The following is a 19,397-nucleotide window of genomic DNA, read 5'->3' as shown; positions in this document are numbered from 1 at the left end:
GTCTGCTCACTACAACTTGCCAATCCGCTCAGCTATGTTACTTCTACGGTTACTTTTGTTCGTCCAGCGAAATTGACTTATAGGTGATCAATGTCCACTAGTGAATATCCGACAGCTGAAATAATAATCATGATGGGCATTTAAATATTTAAAAGAGGTTTCATTATGAAATGTGTTTAATCTGAAGTCTTTAACGTGCACAATGTATCAACCAGGCAAGCTACCGGCCACAAGACTGTAAACAAGAAAAGTTCGAAAATGATTAGGAGTTGATAGGAATGAAATTCAATTCAATTTGATAGATAATTTAACGAATATCATACAATTATTACATTTTAAGTTTGATTTAAATCCCATATTCTTCATAGTCACTTATTTTTAGCTATGGTGGTGAAATATAAAATAAGTCTACAACAAACAGAATATCTCAAACAACTAAAGTGAGATAAATGCTGAGTGAATGCCCAAGTCTGAAGGCTCATCATGGTGCATCTGCCTGTGCAATTTAAGAGTTCGGTTTCGTTTCAATTACGAAAAATTGTAGTATGTAGCGGCCCGGGCCGAGGCTCCCCAAGGAGTTCATTTCCTCGATTGAGCTTCGTTACCTTAGAAGACGTTTTAGACTATGCTCCTTGTCCGTTGAATCTGGGGAATCTGTAAATCAAAATAACCACGAATGGATCAAGAGCAAAACCATGTAATAATATAATAACAATTTAATTTTTTTTTTAATTTGCAGTAGTCTTAAAAAAAGTTTCAAACACAAACACCTCGACCTATGTAACTCTGTTAAAATTTTTCATTAAAAATTTCACTCAACATTCCAGAGCGTTGTCCCAAAAATTTGCTCTCGTAAAATCGTGTCGCGTGAAAGCTACAAAATAAAAATACCACTTTCTATGTGACATTTTATGAAATATGTCGAACGTGTTACGTCATTCGGTCGTATATTTTGTATGTTATATATGTAAGAGATGTTTTAAAAAACTGGTTTTGTTTATTTTTTTGTCGTTGTTTAAAAATGCAACTAATTTATAAGAAATACTTCATTGTCATCATCATCGTGCCAGAAAAAGGCCCCCAGGCTGCTGCAAGGCATAGGCATCCTCTAGTAGTACATATATAAAAAGTGTCTGTATCCAGTAACTTCCTGGTTCAGCAGTAGTGTGGAGGCCTTGCGCCGCGTCTACTAGCTTTTGGTCACTATTCACGATCCTGTTGCAGCCAACGGCTGTTAGTTGCAGTAGGCAGAACACATGCGATATGTTATCCACTGCCACTTCAGACAAGCAATTATTCTAAGTAAGAAAAGGACCAATATTTAGCCACTTCCGCACATGCAGTGGTAGTCGTGCAATTAAATGCACCGCCCGCCAGCCCGCTGATAAATGCGCATGCGGCAAACAATGTGAATCACACAACCGCCACCACCAAATCACTCAACACGTGTTTCACCCCTCCACGGGGCATCTTCAGGAGCTACGTTACACCGATTAGTGCCAATGGCGGTTGTGTGATTCGCATTGTTTGCCGCATGCGCTATCTATTACGTTATCTATGCCGTGTCTATTACGTTCCGGGTGACCTTGATCTTTCTTAAATCCACAAGTCTTCAGATATTGCAGTATTGATATACATACATATTATTTAAATTTATATTCAACGCTAGTAACTCATTTTTTCTGGTATAGAACGAAACCGTTAAAAGTATTGGTTTTTTTGCAAATTTCCATGATTCAAGCGATTTTAAAATGTTTTCATATGAGCCAAATTTCTTAACAGGAAGACTATGTGCCATCAACTTGTACCATACAAGTTATAACATTACGGAACATGTTGAAGATGTAAACTTTGGCGTAACAGACGATCGCTAAGGCTTAAAGATTCTGGTCACATATGAAAAATCCAGAATCCCTGAAGACATAGCGGTGACGTCTTCTAAACCAGGCTTATTGCTATTTTAAAGAACAATTAAACATGTAGTAATAATAGAAGTTATTGATCCTTGGAAACTAAGTAAGAAAAGGACCAATATTTAGCCACTTTCGCATATGCTGCCTTAGTCATGCATGTGCGGAAATGGCTAAATATTGGTCCTGTTCTTACTCGGGGTGGACTTCCGCAAAATAACGCCTGATTCCATTAAATACTTGGAAACTAATATACCTAAAGACCAAACAACTATGGTGAAAAAGTGGGTCCTAATCAACTAAATATCTTGGGATATCATAGTGAATTAGAAGGTGCATTGGAACTAAGAGCGAGGTGTAACAGCAAAATCTCTCTATAATCCGTTTAAGGATACCTATCAGTAGTGAACACCAGCTCATTTATAAAACGGCCTTCAAAAGTAATATTGGTAGGACACTGAAAATTTGATTAGTGTAGGAGTGTGTAGTGGGAAGAGAAGTCAGATTGGTTAGGTCATACAATGCAAAGAGGCCTCCTTAAACTTGCTAAATGGGTCAGCCCCGTGAACCATACCGCACTGTAAATTCAGGTAACGTTAAGAGGTTACGTCTCTTATTCAATTTTAATGCTACATGAGAAACACTGCAATTACTTTGGTTATATATTATTGGTAACTGTATTATGTACTTAGTCTTAACCATAGCAGATCGGTTGCTAGAAATTAATGCCTAGACTAATTAAAAAAAGAGATAACGTACATTACTTAGGCATTAACATATTGAGCATTATTAAGAGTTGTATAATCATCTGATGTCTTCAAAGTTAATATCGGACAACAAGAAGCTTCCAAAATAAATATTGGGTGAAGGTAACTTCAGTAGACTCTTATCCCCATGAGTATATAGCTCTTCTTTCGAACACCTCTGCTTAGGCTCTCGAAGAATCGCTCTTCAAAACAAAAAAAATCATAAATATTGGCTCTCAGGGTATCGCATTTAATTTTAGCTTAGTAATCAAAATTAATTCTACAATTAGAATTATGTGTTTTTAAAACGAAGTCCTCCGATCGCGAAATTTGACTACTTCATCATCATTTCAAACGATAGACGACCACTGCAATATTTAATGGAATTAGGCGTTACCTTGCGGAAGTCCATCCTAAGTAAGAAAAGGACCAATATTTAGCCACTTCCGTATATGTAGTGGTAGTCATGCAACAAAGTGCACCGCCCGCCAGCCCGCTGATAAATGTGTATGCAGCAAACAATGCGAATCACACAACCGCCACCGCCAAATTACTCAACACGTGTTTCATCCCTCCACGGGGCATCTTCAGGAGTTATGTTACACCGATTAGTGCCAAACACAGAGTGACCACTGCAAGGCGTAAGTCTCCCTTAAACTGTCTTCTCAAGAATTTAATTATGTCATCGGACCACCAGGGTTGTAATACAAAAACCTTCCAATTCCAACAGCGTATGATGCATAAACGATGTACCCCGCACACTACCAATTCAAACGAGGAATTCTTTGAGATACGTCGATGGCCTTTTTCTATGGATGTCCTAATTTCTAATTCGATCTCGCAGCTAACCATTTATGTTTCAACAAACATATCATTGTAATTGTTATTATAAGTAATTATTGAATAATGTACTGTAAAGTTTAACGCATATAAGTGATAATATTACGTAAGAGTTACGCTCAAAGCTATTTTATATCGTACCTTAAGCGTTTACGACTTTTGGGGAACAATATGTGGCTAATAAATTGTTTTATGCGACCATTACACGCCCAATATCACCTACATTGAATAAACGTGACCGCTTATATCTCGCTTCCGACCCTTTCTTATATAAGGGATGTTTTGTTCGAAGTTCGAAAATTATAAAATTATAATCAACCTTAAATTTGCACTTGTTACTGAAGTTTTTTTAGTAGTCTTATAGTTAAATTAACAACAAACAGCCAAAAAATGGCACAACCTATCGGCGTCGTTATTTCGTTCTTCAAGTCAAAAAGTTAATACTCGTAGTTATCTTCTAAGCAAGCACGTACCATCGTAGACGTCGCCATTGCTTAACATCTGGTGAGACAGAGGTCAAATGTTTTCCTATAATTAATAATACTTCTATTTAATTTGTATATACAAATACTTTGACCTGGCCAAGGAGATAGGTATTACATATTTATTTTGGTCAGATCAAAACGACTTTACCGATTTTATCCAACTTTAATATTCTGTAAGCGGTTCTTAAGAAAAAAATATAATTACATTATGTCTTGCATTACGGTTTTGTAGTATCTCTCTGGAAAATCCATATTTTTACATGCTCAATTGTACGTCGTCTGTTCCGTTGTTGGAAAATCATCAATATTGTATATGTAAATATAAAAGAACATATAACTAATAATGATGTAAAAAGCGTGACAATAAATATGTTCAGATCAGAAATAACCTTGTTTTCTTAATTGAAACTATACAAGACATTTTTTATCAATGTATAAAACCACAAGCGTACATTTTAAGAAATTAGCTATTTGTAAACATGTACTTTTTTTAGTAAATTAAACTAGCAGTGATGGCTGTAGAGGACTAAGACTTGCGATCGTAGGTTGAGAGTTCGATTCCCGGGAGACAATATTACATAAGTCACACTCTGTGCATTAATTATATAGAATTACTACTGCTCACATACAAGCTTCCAGAATAGAATACGTACCGTAACGTAACCGTTACCACATGGCGATCGCAAACTGAAAATATATTTGTTTTGCCAAAGAGAGCTATCCGAGTAATTTACGGTTTAGAGCTGCGAATCTCCTTAGGAATACGGTTCGAACACATCAATATTTTTACTGTGGCCCCACAATATATTTATGATAATATTTATACGTTTACTATAACTATATTAAATTTAAAAATAGTGGACTCTCAAAGTATATTTTTAAGTTCTGTACCAAAGTTTCGATTACAGAAATTTGTAATTCATGTTATACACGGAATTATTTTTTAATAAAATTCTCCAACAAATTATTGAACTACCTTTTGCGAAATTCAAAGCGCATATTAAAAGTAAATTGGCGGAAAAGATTTATTATTCAATAAAGGAATAAATAAATGACAAGAATCCTTGGCCATTAGCATCATTATGTCGCGTGATTATTTTGATTTCATTTAGGCTATATCTAATAAATTATATATGTATAAATCTTGTGTATAAATCGCCTTGTTAAATTATTAAAAGATGTGTTGTTGTGGAGTTTATTCCTGCTTCTTTTTGCACTACACCTAAAAAAAGTACAATCATAGGCGAAAAAGAGTACAATCATAAATAAAATAGTATAAAAAAGGAAGTACATATAGTATAACATTTCTGTAAAAGTTCCTATGTTGAATAAATTGAAAATTTTATCTAAAGCATCATAGCTTCGATAAGGTTTATATACCATATTCCAATATTATGTAATAAATGAGACCAATATATTTATACAAATGCTATTGTTATTTATACAAATGCTTTATTTAATTATTTTTTTTACATTTGGCGACGCCCATTACTGTCATTTGTCCTACTTTTGCTTACAAGTATAATTAAAAGAACGCGAATAGAATTCAGAAATGCCATTAGAAATGGGAATAACTAACTTCAAAGCAACGATATTTCGTTCCTTTATTTTAATTGAATTTTTTATGCATGCATTAAGTTATAAAAGTAAAAACTCAGGATCCGGTCGAAGCCAAGCCCAGCTGTTAGTCACTGAATAATAAGTAATAAATATGCGTCGTCAGACTTGTACGGGGCTAGAGAAATTATACGAAGCTCGCCCGTAATGTATGTGGCATGTGGCGTGTTCACCCGTGACCCTGATAAGGAATGATCTAGTAACAAAAAGTTGGATGCGGTAAATATTTATTTAAATTTTAATTCACTAACGATATACAGTTGCGATTCTACCTTATGGAGTGATATTTAGTGCCAGAGTGAAGACTCTGTGTTTGGCACTAATCGGTGTAACGTTACTCCTGAAGATGCCCCATGGAGGGGTGAAACACGTGTTGAGTGATTTAGCGGTAGTAGTTGTGTAATTCGCATTGTTTGCCGCATGCGCGTTTATCAGCGGGCTGGCGGTTCACTTTATTGCACGACTACGACTGCATGTGCGGAAGTAGCTATATATTGGTCCTTTTCTTACTTAGGATGGACTTCCGCAAAATTACGCCTGATTCCATTAAATATTATTTAATCGAAATGCTAAATAAGCCGTTTGAGATCAAGCTGAGGTCTCTCTGTTTTCCTTTTAGTAATATTACCTACAAAGCATACGAAAGGTGTCAATTGGCAGATTGTACATAAAGGGATCTCTATGAATGATCCAAAATCGATTATAATAAATGAATGAATAAAAGTCTGACGAACACATTGTAATTAAATGACCGTTTAAACCATAATAATAAATTTTAATACAGAAACATAGGTTCATGTATTAGATGTTTATAACACATTTTTAGTATTATTCTGTAAAATTTATTTCATTTTTGTTATGGATCATACACTGCTTGCTTCATCGGTATTACGACTCTATATAATATAACAATATTATATTTTATAACGCTATAAGGCTGTCTTGTCGGCGATAACTGCTACTTCGGGCATACCGTATCCAATTTCAAAATAATTCTCCGCGAATAAACTTGCAAATGTTTGGGGCGTGCTTATGATGTAGCTTTTACTTAACTAGGAAATATTTAGGGATTTGTGTACTATACATATATTTTATAGCGTTCAGGAGTTATTGGTTAAACGGAGTTAGTTTGTTGACTTATTTGCACATTTATATAATATTATAATGCACATTTGTACATTATAAAATAAACCAATGTTATAATGTACACATTAAAAACACAATTATTCTTCTTAAATTTATTTTAAAAGAATTGTTGAGTTTCTATACGGTTCTTTTCAACAAAACAGCTTTCAGAGCCGGTGGTAGCTTTCTACTTATAATAATAAAATAATCGACGATTCAAAAGTGAATGTAAATGCCTACTTAAATAAAGATATTTTTAATCTGAATTTAAACGCTTACGTTTCACGTTGCTTTTGCCCAAATATTTTCTTCATAGCTAAAGGTCGCGAATGTCTTGAAATGCCTTGACGGAATCGATGACTAGCTATTTTCAAGCTATGGTCCACTCTCATTATGGGCAGTAGTAATAGGAAGCCGCGTAATTGACTTGAGGTGATGCTTCATGCTCTTGTACCGTCTTCTTCTTTAATTCTTATTCTTTGTGCACTTATTATGCATGTGCAGTACTATATTATGGATGTGCAGTAGCATATATAATTGTAAAATCCAAACATTGTTAAATTTTGTTTAAACAGAGAAACTCATAGACTGACTATACTGATATTTTAATATGTGAAAAAATAATTGACGATTTATAAGTGCCCGTAAATGCTGTGAATTAGTTTTGAATTCAAATTGGTTAAATTTGAATCAAAAGTTATAAAATATAGTGCACAAATTATTATACTGTACATTATTTACCATTGCATAGCTAGTAAAGTAGACGCCATTTTATAAAAGAAACATATTTTCATTAAATGTTAAGTTCGCTTGATGAAAATAGATTTATTCTAGTAAGTTTCTAAATAAGGTAACTTCTGGATTTGTAAATGTACAATGAGTATTGCTGGTTTGTTACAGATATGCAATTCCAGAGGAATGGTGTGAAACTGAACGACTTTGACGCTTAAGTGACGTAAAAAGAATTCAAAATGGCGGAGCCGGAAGGAGGTGCAAGCGAGCAGGATGATGTTTCATTCTTGCGTACGGTAAGCGATTTTATTTTATTTTATAATAATTTTAAATCGGTTCTCTACTAAATAAAGTTCAACAGTTCATTGAGATACGTACATGTTTACGATTTTTCCTCAGTATATTGAAATAAATAATTATTTTTAAATCATGACGCAAATTAATATTAATTTGATTGCCAACTTGTAAATTGATATTCAACGACTTAAGCTTCTATTTATTAATTGATTTTAAATATCGGTAAGAGACGTTAAGGTCGCGGGAAGTAGTTGAATACCGGAAACGCGACATCAGTCTTCATGGCGATCTTTACGGGAACTTTCCTACACCCCGTAGGGGGAACTCTACAGTGAGCGTTTATAGGATAAAAAAAGGGCAAGAAGTAGAGACGAAAAGTAGAGTGAAAATAAGCACAACAACTTGCTAAACCGCTGTGCAGTCTACATTGGTTTTGCGTACCTCATGTGTTTACAATACCAAAGTTCATCATTCAAGTGACTTAGAACGCGGACATGCGGACTTTATATGTTTGTTATCTCGTTACCTTTCATATAAATTTACAATAATTAGTTTATAACTTGAATTCCTTAAGGTTAAACTATAATTGAAGTATTTCTCACAAGTAATGAGATTTCGCGGCAGCAGCTATAAACAAGACCAGCTTGCAATAGTTATGAGGCGCTCTGCTGCGCGGTACCGGCAACCGAATTTATTTACAAGAAACTCTCGTCAGGTCCTTGACCCACTGATTCAATAACGAGAAACCTGTGCAAACTCTAGTACGCGTGGAAGCGTAAATGGAATTTTTTTTTAAATTTTTTATCTATAGAAAAGAGTGCTTCGTAAAATTTTATATTCTTCTCGCGGCTACTTGTGAAGCTAAAAATGATTTTATATTTCAACTAAACTGAGTTTTTTTTTAAATGATCGAATGTGAATGAGGTCGTTGACGAACAATAACAACCGACGGAACCAAACGGATTAGCAAGTTGAATTGACAGGGAGCAGGTCTCGGAGCCGACGACGAGGGTTTTGAGGATCTGGAGACTGCGCAGCGGCGAGCATTGCGTTGAAAGTCTGCCCATAAATTGGACAAACGACCTGGTTAATGTCGTAGGAAGATTCGGCGCAGGACACTTCCAACCGGCCCTGAGAGGGGGACGTTATAGGGCTAATATGATGATGATATTAAAAAACTAGTAGGTAACAATATTTTTTACACACAACTGTAACACGGGTAAGTTGCGGGATGTATACGGGCGGCTGCCAAACAGGTGTCCTCAATGATCCTATCTTTGAGGACACCATTGCCTCTCTGGTGCATAGCCAAGATAATCGCCGAATCTTCCTGAAGTACAAGTAAAGTACGAGGGTTATGAAAATAAGTATAAAGAGAAACAAATAGGTAAAAAAAAAATATAGGAACGAATCGTGGCACCTGTAGTTTTTCGTTGAAGGAAGGCGACATAGGTGCGGTGAAGTATGAATGGATGACATTAAGGAGGATGAGTATGGAAATCAGAAAATTAAGCGAATAAATTATGATTGTAGCTGTCATAACTGTTTACCCCGGACAGAAGTACGATAAAAAAAAACAAGCAAGTTATTGTTTTAGTAATAAGTGGTTACTGGACCAAATACTTATCATGTACTTTGTTATTCTGTGGCATTTGGCATTTTATTAATGAGAAACTTTTTATTATTACCACTTGGAAAATACCAATCGGATTCTAATACACGTACGTCAAGTCGTGAGAGCGTTTATTTTGGTTCGCTTCAGGTGACTCAGCCCTGGGATTTGGCACTTGTGTGGACGCAATGTCTTTGTACCGGTATACTTATTTATAGGCACCATGTTTTATCGTCGTGGAGACGTTCCATATGTTGGATTTAGTTGAATGGACTGACGCCATCACAGTACTGTTGTTATCAAAATATGACATAAAATGGAGATGTTAATATTGAAATATGGGCAGCTTTCTAGTATTTCTAGAAGTATACGTCGAAGTCTATGTATAGCAGTAGACGTCATACCACTGAAATAACGATGATGAAACCACAAGTGATACCTATGACTGATTCAATATGGAAAATGACACATATATATAAATTTATATATAAAATAAACTATTTTACATTAGTAACTTTTATTTACTTAATGGTGTCACTTGTTTACACTGATTTCACACATAATGACATGCTGTACTTCTATGTGGATTCATAACATGACCCGATCTTATAGAAGATGTTTTTTTTTGTAATCACTTTAAATACTACAGTAGTCAAGCAACATTAAGAACATATATAATAATAAAAATTAAAAACATTACACGAGAGTGTATAGTGAAGGCGTAGTCAATTTCCCCTTCAAGAGCTAATAATTTTTTAAAACCTTGAAATATGTTTAACAAGCTTATCTTTATTTCTAGAGTAGTGCTGTGGGGGGCGTCTATGGACTCAAATGACTAACTTTATGTACATAGTTATTTTTGAGACTTTTTATATACCGGTGAAAACGACGAGAGAATCTAACTGATGTTGTAATACCAGAATTTGACTGTGTCAAGTCTGATAATTCAATTGAGTATAACTATAATATATGTAACTTCTATATGTTTATATAACTTCCTCTATAATAATGTTCTGCAGAGTTATAAAGGTTTAGTAGGTCAGTTGCTGCGTTAGTAAGCTGCATTTTTAGCGTTAATGAGGCGAAAGGAACACTGTCTATAATTTTCTTAATGAACGCCAAAAGAACCAAGGCATGTATGCTTTAATTAAAGTAACAACTGGCCATACGTTGTAACTTACCAGGACAGAATAATTACTTCCGGTTTCAACAAAGAACTTTATAGATCGGTCAATTTTTTAATTATATTGTGAAACATTAAAAACTGATTTGTGAGCCGTGGTAGCTTAGCGGTAGAGGACTGACTTGCGATAGTAGGTCGCCAGTTCTATTCCCAGCATGCAATCTTATATAATTAACACTTTGTGCATTAATTATATGTGATTGCCACTGCTAACAAACGTTTCCAGAGGATGGGTAACACCGCTTTCTGCGTGCTATAGCACACTGCGATCGACAATCCGTCTGTCAAGCGAGGCAATTACGGTATATGCCAATGCCTTCCAGTGACCGTCTATGAGCTGACAACAATGACTAGCTGTTCCGATAGGCTTTGTACTGCCAGAAGTACTGTTTATTGAAGTATTCCGATAGAAAATAAAATGAAATTAACATCACATATTTCAGAGTGATCTTTCTATTTATTGGGTAAATGTTATATTGATAAATTAATTTTGTGATCGACAAATACAGACTGATGTGGCTGTTAAATGACATTATAAATTGACAGCGCGCGAACTGTCAAACACGTGAAGTTCATAGCGAACTGTCAAGCGTACGAAGTTCATAGTAAACTGTTAAATGCGCAAAGTTTTAATAATAATTAACAGTAGCTTTTACTTTAAGAACTTTTTACAAAGTATTATGAAACTGATGGAAAAGATGAAAAACATCGGTGAAATCGATCTCTAGTTTCTGACCTGGCCATGGTAAATAGTGAAACATTATTATTAATTTAGATTAGTTTTGTAATATAGTCTCTATATCGTAGCGCCTGTGATCATGAGTATTAGTCAGTTGCTTTCAATATGACTTAGATGGTTGTTAGATCTTTGAAATAACTAAACCGTGATTAAGAGATAGTCCAAATTGAGAGTCCGACTCAAGGGCCCCTACGGTTAGGTCACTTAATGGAGCATTTGCCGAAGCGAATTAAGAGTGCATCGGTTTTCAATTCGGTGACAAAATAGAATGTAGTTTTCTCAGTTTAATCTCCCAAGACTGCCTATGAACTTCACTAAAGAGGCTGTACCTTAAGCGCCATCTAACGCCGTGCTTCCTCGATCTCGTGGATAATACAAATGCCGGGACAACAGTACAGATCGGGAATTAATAAAGAAGGATAAACGTATTCCTGATGAATCTTATCTTTATTATTACAGTCATAGAACATCCACAGCTGGACATAGGCCTCCCACATAGATTTCATATAGGAATACTTTCAGCCACTTTCAGCTTACATACAGCATCTTCTGACGACTTTAACTAGGTCGTCGGTTGATAACGTGGGCCGCCCTAGACTACGCTTGCCGGACCGTGGTCTCCACTCTAGAATCTTAATACTCCTAAGGTCATTTGTTCTGCAAGTTATGTGGCCTTGCACGCTGCCACTTTAACTTGCTACGTCACCGCAAGTCTATGCCGTCAACATTTGTTCGAATCTTCTCCGAGCATAGCTCATGGTCTTCAACCTCTACTGTCTGTTAAGCGACTGTGACCTTGTTAACGAGTTTCAGAGACATAGGTCTTGGCCTTGTATTGTACTGCAACTCTTGTATTGAAATTATAAAATTCCCAACGAATATTAGGAAAAACATAAATTTGTCGGCAAAATGTCACGGACGTGAAAAAAAATTTGTGGATTTTGGATGTGGCATATGTCGCCGGGTCATTGTTTTGGCGCGCTTCCAGTATCGGTTTTTGGCAAGTAAATTTGCGGGCAATAATGAAAATACCAATGTAATTTACTTTTATTTAATTATTTTTACTTCTTCCGAATGCATTAGTGTTATAAATATCCTCTTTTACATTAACGATTTCACAGACCTCTGTTATCGACCTTCGACGTTATCGTTCGAATTCCTCTCATCAATACAAATCGTTTCGAAGAAGTAAATAGATTTTAACTAAAAAAAGAAACGGAATGAGAGTAACTTTTGTGTGATCCATGCGCACGGGGCTGACGACTACGAACCTCTAGATGCTGTGAGGTTAGGATCCTCAGTACTGTCGACGACGTAGTCAAGGTCGCGGGAAGTCGCTCAATATTGGTGGCGAAAGACCTATCATTGTGGCGATAATTAGAGAAAGCCTATGCCTTCCAGTAGGCTATAATGTATATATCAGCTGACATAATTATGATGAAGTCGGCAAAGCTTTCATCATTCTTAAAAAAAAAAACACCATTGAGGCTATATATCCGACATATAAATCAAGTAAATGATGTACAGTTAACTAAACCGATTGGATTTTCGCCTTAGTAATATTTCACACGAGGCAAGTTACACCTCTCGGATACAGGTGTAATCCATCACGAGGGCCCGGTACGTGCTGATAAATGTCTTATATTTGTGATCTCGGTGTATTTATTACATGAATTGTATTACTTTATCATTTGCGGGCGGCAGTACATATTTTCATAATGGAGAATTTATTCCGTGACTTACCATCGTCAGTAACAGTTATTAAATAATAATTTGTTAAGTAATATTGGAATAAGGTATACAGAGTTAACTTATTGTTTCAGAGATCTCATCTCATATCAGAAATTGTAGGGCATGCAATTCCTACAATAGGAGTAACAATGCCGATATATTTCACAAAGATCCAGTTGGAACTATTTAAGTTTTAAAAAATTGTATATAACACGTACAGAAACGTAACTTCATTTTCGGCCTCATTGGAAAGCTCAGTCTCTCAACAAGCCATAGAGAGGTCTATGTTTGAGAATTCTGTACTAAATCTAAGAAATAGGAAATCCTTAGTCAAACCAAACAAATAGACGTAGACCAGGCGATTGGCTAGTTAAAGCCGTTGTGGAGGTCACATAGCGCGCAGAACTGACGGCCGCTAGGATTTTATGGTTGTGGAATGGAAACCAAAAACCCGTAAACGTAGTATGTTACGTCCACCTACAAGATGGATAGACAACCTTATTATGCAGCTTAATTACTCCTAAGATGGTTGTTCTGATTGGAAATCTCTGGGGGAGGCCTAAGTTCAGATGTGGTCGTTCTTTGGCTGAAATAATAATGATTACTATTGGTTTCACTGCGTTAAAATAAAATAAAGTATAAACAACTAAGCCACCGTCCTCAACTGTCTACATAGAAACAAAACCTTTCGATAAAAAAAAATTGCATTAAGTAAATTGCAATGTCGGTAAATAAATAATCACGACACGCTTCGATACACAATTGCTTTGTCGTCTATTGTAAAAAACAGTATAAGGCATACTGTATAAACAGTTTCTTTATTTATTCATAGCTTGCAAAGTTATCATTTTATTGTACGTACGAACATTAACATAATGCAGTTTACCCTAGTGCTTCTTCGGAGATAATAACATTGTTTTACCATCGGAAAAAAAATTTTCCACGAAAAAACAAATCGGGCACAACCTGTTTCGTGGTGAAATATACTACCAACATAAAAAATGCTGACGTCCATCCTGAGAATCTATACTTTAGCTTCATGGTTTGGACGTGATGTGGGTGTAACAGCACTTTGTCCTCTGCGTTCTAAATCATCATCGTCATCATCATCATTAAGACCATAGTACATCATCTTTTGGATGTAGGTCACCACTATGTCGCCTGGCCACAACGCTTTAACTTGCCTTGTTTGACCATGTAATGTTTGTTATGTTATGATATGAACAATTCTTTTTCGACCTTCTCTTCCTCGTATCATTACTCTCATTACTGAGAGTACCCTCTGGACAAGAAATGATCTTTGTTTTCGTTACGCTGTGTTATCTATTCCTATTTTTGGTATCGTGAAGCGTAGCTTAAAGTGATCACCGCATGATGACCACAACCGACGACGTTAACTTTCGCCTTTCCGCATCACCATCACTTTTTCGAGTTTATAATCGTTTTTCCTTGCCGTGCGAACGAAATATTTCAGTACTCGGCGCAGATAGACTGTACAAAGCCGGGTTTTTGTTTTGAAATCGTATGGAATGGAATTGTTGGAGCGAAATCCTGTCCACGGAAACTACGGCCTTTTCCCTTTCTGGCATCACAACTCAAAAGCGTCTGTACGTTATCGATCGGACTTACACGAAGTTCACGTTTTATATCTGTAAAATCTTTTAGTTTTATTTTCGTTGTTCCCGTGATCGATACGCCTTTCTTTTCCTTTTTGTTATATTACTACTATATTTTAATTAGAAATTCTTTACACAACAGAACTATTCTTTTTAATTGTTTTTGTTGAATGAACTTTGTAAACGTTTCATGGTCTTGTATGATGTTTTTAAAAAAAGGAAAATAGATTAATATTAAATCAAGCTCAGAAATGGACTTCACTGTAACACATATATTGATAAGCCCAATTGTTAATATTTTTATTTAAAACTTTAATATTAAACATGTAGAAAAATACAAGATTTATACAAGTTAATTGATTATCGACATTACAGGAATGAATGTAAAAGTAATGCTTATTAGTCAGCAAAGAGTTTTAAACTCTGTATAAAATGACCACTGAAACATTTTACAATAATTTATTTTTTCTTTTAAAATGCGACAGGTAAATAACTTTTGGCTAAACAGTTTGCAGGGACAGATACAATTAAATTTAATATACAGTAATCTGAATATTAAAAACGCTTCCTCTTACTATATTATCATAAAGTGTTTTGGGTCGGATGTACCATACATTAGTGGACAGTGAGCTATGATTCCATCTTTTTAAAGATTTTACACCTATAAATTATCACCTCTATAGTATTATATTAAATAGAATACTGTTTATTATATGCATTGTGTTCTTAGGAAAGTTGTAGCATCGTCGAGCTCGTCGTCACTTAATATTAGGTGAGATAGAGATTCAAATTCTTTGCTTATAGTCGATAAAAACATTTATGACCCTATATTTTTGGAAGTAATACGGGAGGTGTCACTGCAAGGTTTTAGATTACCAAAAATGAAAGTAAGTATTAATTTATAACGGATTTATTATTTTTCATAACTCTCCTCATTAGAGTTTATGCGTCGTCGTTGCATCCTGTCAAACTATTGGGAGATGCGGTTCACTCTTACGTTTTTCACGGCGTTTTCGGGCCGTATTCCATGAATAAATGAATGTCGTATGTTACAAGTTTTGATTTGTATGAATGATCATCCAACAATCAACACTAATGAATTTCACAAAACTCCAACTGCAAGGGGAGTTACAGAGGCATGCATTTTGTTTCGTGGAGCGGGCAGGAGGACCGCTAGTTATATATATATATATATATATATATATATATATGTATATGTATATATATATATATATATATATATATGTTTAGGTTTAAACATCTATTATGTTTTCTAGGAGGAAACTACGAGGGTCTAGTTCATGTATGTTTTACTTTGTTATGATATGTGTACATTAATAAATAAAAATGGCCGTTTTGTTTTCGAACAGGAAGACATGGTATGCCTGTCGTGCACGGCGACCGGCGAGCGCGTGTGCCTGGCGGCCGAGGGCTTCGGCAACCGGCACTGCTTCCTCGAGAACATCGCCGATAAGAACATACCGCCCGATCTCTCGCAGTGCGTCTTCGTCATAGAACAGGTCTGTCATATGTCATAAGTATAAACCTCAAACAACGCGTTTTTATGGCTCCGATTTACTCGAATCCGTGTTGCTGTAAGGAGTAAGGAACTAATTTCGACTGAGATGGAAAAAAAGAGTGTTTTTGAATTAAAGGTTATAAATTTTGTTTTTGAATACATTTGTTAAAAAAATGTTATCATCGTCATGATTTCGGCTATAGGACGGTTACTTTTGCACATTCAGATGTTCTTGTTAACGTCAAGAGAAGCCGCTGTTTGCAGGCCGGTCACAACCAGCTATTAAAGAAAACTACGCAAGAGGCTTATCTGTCTTGTTTTGGATCTCTTACAGCGGAAATAATGATAATGAAGCAACCTGGTGTTACTTCTCAGTATTTCTTCTATTAGCAATATAATATTCACATACTCGCAATGAGCAACGTGAGGTTTGGAATTGTTTTTTTAAATATATATATCTAATTCTGTAGAAATTAAGAATCATTCTGTGGTCAATTGTAACCTAATTCCGTGCGTAGTAAAGAAAAATTACAATAAAATTATTTAACCACGGTTATTAATTTGACTATGACGGTTTTGACAGGCCTTATCAGTGAGGGCTCTTCAAGAGTTGGTGACTGCAGCGGGATCAGAAACTGTAAGTATCAATTTAAAATATTTCGTTATAAAATTCTGTAAATCTAATTTTATCTGTAAAATTAACTACCGTACACCCATCCTTATACTTCGCCTTAAAATAACTTATAAAAGTAAATTCTAAACTTTAAACTCATCAAAATGTGACATGTGATATTGTAACACGCCCGTACTTTTAATGTACAGGATGGGCTATGACGCTGTGCGGATTTTAAAAAATCATAATAAAACTATAAGGTCCAAGAAAAAAGTAATATGACAAAATAAATAGGTTTTTTTTAAAATAACGATTACTTGGTGTATGTCGTCTAAACGTACACTAGTCTAATCTAGACCTCAAATTTATGTTAACTCGCCGGCACATGACATGGTACATTTCTTCGCGAATTTTGTTGTTGGATTCTTCAACTGTTTATTACTGTAAACGCGACTCTAGAGGTAAAAGCAGAGATAAATCCAGTAATGTGAGATCTACGCCCCGGAGAGGCCACAAAATGTCCTTTTGACGTCATGTCAGTTTTACGCTAAACATGTCGTTTACAACTGCTAAAAACATTAAATATATAGGATGTCGCGCCATCATGTCTGAACTAGCTCCGACTTTAAATTATTCATCTGTGAAAATAAAAAGTTACATAACATTGCTGTGTTGAGATTTTAAAATTCGCAATTTTTTCTGGCCCAGCCTGTGTAATTAAATTGTGACAATAATTTTTATGTTACATCAAAAAACTTGTTGCTTGTTTTATTTGAATAACGTTAATGTTAAATGTTTTGGATACGATAAAGATTTTAAATAGCAAATCTATAGAATGTTTTTTTTTCTATATCCCTTATTTAACATATTTATAGTCTATTGTGAATAATTTACCCTTTTACGTATTGCTTTTGTGTTAAATTTTCCAGGGCAAAGAACATTTATTAGTGAGTATTTTCATACGATGGAATCGGTAATAAATGCATGCAATAGCCAATGTCACACGTAATAATATTAAACTAAATACCGATTGTAATACAAAGCTTAAACCTTACTGGATCTAAATTGTTTTATTTTTTTGTTTAACTCCATCGTTTTTTATCAGAATTTAATGTTAGTTTTCTAAATGACACTAAAACTAATTAATGATAATTTATTTCATTTTTCATTTAATAAAATGTACATATAAAATATAAAAGCTTATGTTGTATATTGAAGTGGTTTATGCATGATCGTCTTTTGTTAAAAAAAACATTATATTTTTAAACCACTGAATATTCATCTTTTTACTACGTTACGAAGCATCCATTTCACAACTCAAGACAATATCAACATTTATTGCGTAAATAATTTTTTTTTGGAGTTAACAATAAAATAAAATGTGAATACAAACGTAACAATTATATTAAATAACACATTCATTAATCACCTTTACTGTACATCTCATAAACATATGTAGAAACTTTATAATAACAATACAGATATACGATTAACAGTATTTTCGCATTCCGCTATTTATTACAACTTTTGTATGATGGATGGGTAATAAAATCATATATATGAAATCTGTAAACCTCCACAGGGGCGTTCTTTATTAAGAATAACAATAGTGTAGCACATATCTAGTACTATATTGGTAACGAAATCGCTGTACAGTCCCATAGGTATGCGACGATACGGGAGATAGTATCGGCCGTTCCGTTAGCTTTAGGTTTCTCGATATTCCGATAACATTAACCGAACGAGCCTAGGGTCCGCGTTCTAGGGCATCATCAATCAAAATGTTAAACCGCAATTAATGACAGTCGCCGCGTTCAGTTTAGGACTTCCCAATTCGGTACAAAATTTTCGCCTGGAAAATGCTTCCTTAGGAAGTCTCGTAATTAAATACATTCAACAATCACAAGGTGGACACATGATCTTGTTAACGTCGTAAGAGGACGCTGAATGCATGGCTTAGGCAGTGGATGTCCTATGACTGAAATGATGATGATGATGACGATGAAACAGTCTAGTGTAGTCAGGTTAAGCGCCTACATTCCTTCGGATAGTTAAACCCGGGGGGAGCTATTAATGCCAACGCGCAAATAACATTAAAAAAAAACAACTTAATAGTAAGCTTCCCTTGTACGTTACTTAAGAGAATTAAGTTATTTTGGCCACATCGTTTGCAGACATACAGATAACTTTGACAAACCTCTGGTTGTAGGGAAGGTAAAAATGACCACGTATACGATCACCTACTCGCTGGTCAGATCAAGTCAAGTTAACAAGTGAGACTCTCTAGTACCACTGCCCTGAAGAAAGCGCAGAATAGGATTGCACGGAAACAGCTAGTAATCGATTTCACCAAGGCATTTTAAACGTGATACGACCTTCAATAATAAAAAAATAATTAAGAAAAGAAGGGATCATAACGTATATATATATATCAATTTTCACCGAGGCCAAAAACAATGTGCGAATTCTGGTTAAAATAGTTACATGCCAAGCGAAGTGTTGGCTGAAATTACAAATTAATAACATCTTAACGGAGGCCGCTATGTAGGTCATGGCTCGACTTCGTAATATGTATTATTTTATTTAAAAATGGTTTTTATTTATTACTATGCAAAATAATTTCGCCTGTCAT

At 35.0% G+C, this 19,397-nt stretch overlaps 1 protein-coding gene across 1 annotated transcript in view; it reads left to right on the top strand.

Moving 5' to 3' along the window:
- Window positions 1-19,397, top strand: part of RyR (Ryanodine receptor) — a 166,418-nt gene that overhangs the window by 30,118 nt on the left and 116,903 nt on the right. The window contains exons 2-4 of the mRNA XM_068768362.1: window positions 7,624-7,751; window positions 16,004-16,153; window positions 16,736-16,789. Of these exons, the coding sequence (XP_068624463.1) occupies window positions 7,695-7,751; window positions 16,004-16,153; window positions 16,736-16,789 (261 nt within the window). The 5' untranslated portion in view covers window positions 7,624-7,694. The remainder of the gene's footprint in view (window positions 1-7,623; window positions 7,752-16,003; window positions 16,154-16,735; window positions 16,790-19,397) is intronic.

Source organism: Battus philenor, unplaced genomic scaffold (assembly GCF_028537555.1).
Source record: "Battus philenor isolate CCGP_79_NKW_IND1 unplaced genomic scaffold, ilBatPhil1.0.hap1 SCAF_25, whole genome shotgun sequence".
Taxonomy (NCBI): domain Eukaryota; kingdom Metazoa; phylum Arthropoda; class Insecta; order Lepidoptera; family Papilionidae; genus Battus; species Battus philenor.
Note: the sequence above shows the minus strand (reverse complement) of the source record. Positions and strands in the feature narration are given on the sequence as shown.